At 39.6% G+C, this 3262-nt stretch overlaps 1 protein-coding gene across 1 annotated transcript; it reads left to right on the top strand.

Annotated features, from left to right (window-relative positions):
• Positions 1-438: 438 nt before the first annotated feature.
• On the top strand, positions 439-2003 carry LOC107451698 (SCAN domain-containing protein 3). Its single transcript, XM_016067872.2, has 2 exons — positions 439-1623; positions 1719-2003. Exons 1-2 carry the CDS (start codon positions 439-441, stop codon positions 2001-2003), a joined length of 1470 nt encoding a protein of 489 aa, XP_015923358.2.
• The last annotated feature ends 1259 nt before the right edge of the window (positions 2004-3262 follow it).

Genomic DNA, 3262 nt, shown 5'->3' with positions numbered 1-3262 from the left:
TTTTTTAATGTTTTAAAAAAGAAAAAAAAAAGAAATCTTCTGCAACTATTTTCTCATTCAATTAGTTTTAATAAAAAGAAAAAAACAATAATCGTAACTGTAAATATCATAAATAAAAAAAGAAAACGCGAAGCGACATTTGCATTGGAACTAATAAAGAACTTCGTCTTTTCTCTCGATTCTGACGCCTCACACAGCGAGAGTGTATAGTAAGGCTATAAAAGAGAAGCTGGCTCGTCTGCCATTTAGTCGCCCAAAGACCACGTGACCATGATTCCTCTCTACTGTTTTATGTGCTTTATGCGAATTTGTTTGTTTTTTGTAAAAAGAAAGTGTCTATCACTCCTCTCTCTGTTCACCGGTACTTTCTGAGGTTTAACAGTGCTTGGTGTACGTGTGTATTGTGTCTGCACAAATTTAGCTCACAAGTTAGCTATCATGAATACAAAACAAACGTCCTTAGAAAGTTTCCTTGGAAAAAAGAAAAGGCTCAGTAAAGAGACCGAAGAGCCTTCAACATCAAAGAAACATGCAACTTTTAGCAGACAATACCATGAGTCCTACTTGAAGTATGGTTTTGTCGGGACAGGCGATTCACACAAACCAAAACCGCTCTGCATAGTTTGCGGCGATCAACTCTCTAATGATGCAATGAAACCTTCAAAACTTCTTCGCCACTTGAACGCCAAGCACCCTGGATTAAAAGACAAGCCCCTGGAGTATTTTGAAAGAAAAAAACGGGAACACGAAGTACAGAAAAAATTTATGATGGCCACCACATCAATAAAGGAGAGTGCACTAAGAGCATCATATTTGGTGGCTAACCGCATTGCTAAAGCTAAAAAGCCATTCAATATTGGTGAAGAATTAATCTTGCCCGCCACTAAAGACATTTGCCGTGAAATAATGGGAGAAGCTGCTGTGGAAAAGATAGCACATGTGCCTTTGTCGGCTAGCACTGTGACTAGGCGCATTGAGGAAATAGCCGAAGACATTGAAAAGCAATTGTTGGAGAGGATTAATGCATCACCGTGGTACGCACTCCAGGTTGACGAATCTACAGATATTGACAGCAAGACAGTACTACTTGTTTATGTGCGATATCTATATCAGGAAGATGTGCATGAGGATTTGTTATGTGCACTATCTTTGCCAACCAACACCACAGGAGCAGAACTGTTCAAGTCACTGGGTGGTTATATATCAAAACAACTAAAATGGTCCTTTTGTGTAGGCATATGCACAGACGGAGCTGCTGCTATGACCGGACGTCTATCTGGTTTAACTGCTCGGATTAAGGAAGTTGCACCTGAGAGTGAAGCTACACATTGTCTCATTCACAGGGAAGTGCTAGCAAGCCGAAAAATGTCACCAGAATTTAACAGCGTATTGATTGATGTCGTTAAAGTTATTAACTACATCAAAGCACATGCCCTTAACTCGCGCCTGTTTGAACAGCTTTGTGAGGAGATGGACGCAGAGTACAGATGCCTTCTGTTATACACAGAAATAAGATGGTTATCCAGAGGAAAATCACTACTGAGAGTATTTGAATTGCGAGAGCCATTGCAAAGATTTCTCTTAGAAAAGAAGTCACCGCTGGCAGCACATTTCAGTGTCAAGGTATGGGTCACCAAACTGGCTTACCTGTGTGACATATTCAACCTGCTGAATGAACTCAATCTGTGCCTTCAGGGAAAAATGACACTGTTTTCAAGTTGGCTGACAAAGTAGCTGCCTTTAAAGCCAAACTGGAGTTATGGGGACGACGCGTGAACAGAGGCATTTTCGACATGTTTCAGACATTAGCGGGTATTTTAGGCGAGACAGAGCCTGAAGATTCATTCTCCCAGTTGGTTCACGATCACCTGTCTTTGCTTTTAAAAGAGTTCGAGCGCTACTTCCCAACCACAAAAGACCCACGAACTGGTAAGGAATGGATCCGCGACCCATTTGCCAACAAATCGGGTGAATCTAGCTTGTCAATGCAAGAAAAAGGTTAACTGTTGGAGATTGCAAATGACGGCGGTCTTAAGACTACGTTCGAAACAACAACTCTGCCGGTGTTCTGGATTAAAGTTTTGGCAGAATACCCCGAGATTGCCACCACAGCACTTAAATCCCTATTCCCCCCGCTAGAATGCCATTTCCGACAACCTATCTGTGTGAAGCGGGATTTTCTGCAGTAACAGCAACCAAAACAAAGCAACGGAATAAACTGGAGATAAGCAACACACTTCGAGTGTCATTGTCTCCGATTACCCCCAGATGGAGCCGTCTTATTGCAAAGAAACAAGCTCAGGGTTCTCATTGATGTAACGTTCAAGTAAGTTAAAATGTTAAATCACTTTATTTTTTGGTGTAACTGTATTTTATTTTAAACCTATGTTTAAATACAATTAAATTAAAATTATAAAATCAAAATAATCTAAAATATAAACAATCAATGCCCCCCCCTCCTGTGGGCCGTGGTAAAATTATCAAACGTTGACAGGTCCGCAGTGATAAAAAGGTTGGGGAACACTGCCCTAGGACATCCAATATATACACTACACTGTAATGTGCTGCCACCTGCACTTTGTGATAGGTTATTTCACGTTGACGTCGAAAGTAGGTGGTGGTCACATTAATGTGACTGGACTGTGTATATATATATATAGTATATATATTCGCTTTTACAATAACGAAGAATGTTGCATACTCTTTATCTCATGCACATCAAACCAATGTATATAATTGCACTATATTGTATAGATATTTTTTCCAGGTGTATCTGCTTTCACTATAATTTAGAGTGTTGTGTACTCTGGAACTCATGTACCTCCCCTCAATGTAAATATTTGTACTATATTGCAAGGATATTTTTTTTCTAGACTTATCCTCTTTTACCATTAGGTTAGGTGTTGTATAAAAGTAGAGGAGAGTTCGAAACAACAGGATTTTAAAGAAGTAATGAGTTATTATATATGTTACCGGCAAAGTATGAAATCCGGCATTATATATAATGCCAAAAACTAGCCTGCAAAGTATGAAATCCGGCATTATATGTATATAATGCCTAAAACTAGCCGGCAAAGTATGAAATGATTTATATTTCACACATTCCGTAGGCATTATATAGAATGCAGGATGCTATTTAGGCAAAGTATGAAACCGGGTAAATGTATACCGGGCAGTGGCCCTTGACCTTAAAAAATATCAGTGTAGGGCATACCGGGCAATGGCTATTGACCTTAAAAAACCATTGCCCAGTACTCCCTAC

Source organism: Parasteatoda tepidariorum, chromosome 7 (assembly GCF_043381705.1).
Source record: "Parasteatoda tepidariorum isolate YZ-2023 chromosome 7, CAS_Ptep_4.0, whole genome shotgun sequence".
NCBI classification, from domain to species: domain Eukaryota; kingdom Metazoa; phylum Arthropoda; class Arachnida; order Araneae; family Theridiidae; genus Parasteatoda; species Parasteatoda tepidariorum.
The sequence above is the reverse complement of the archived record's forward strand: the minus strand, read 5'-3'. Positions and strand labels throughout refer to the sequence as shown.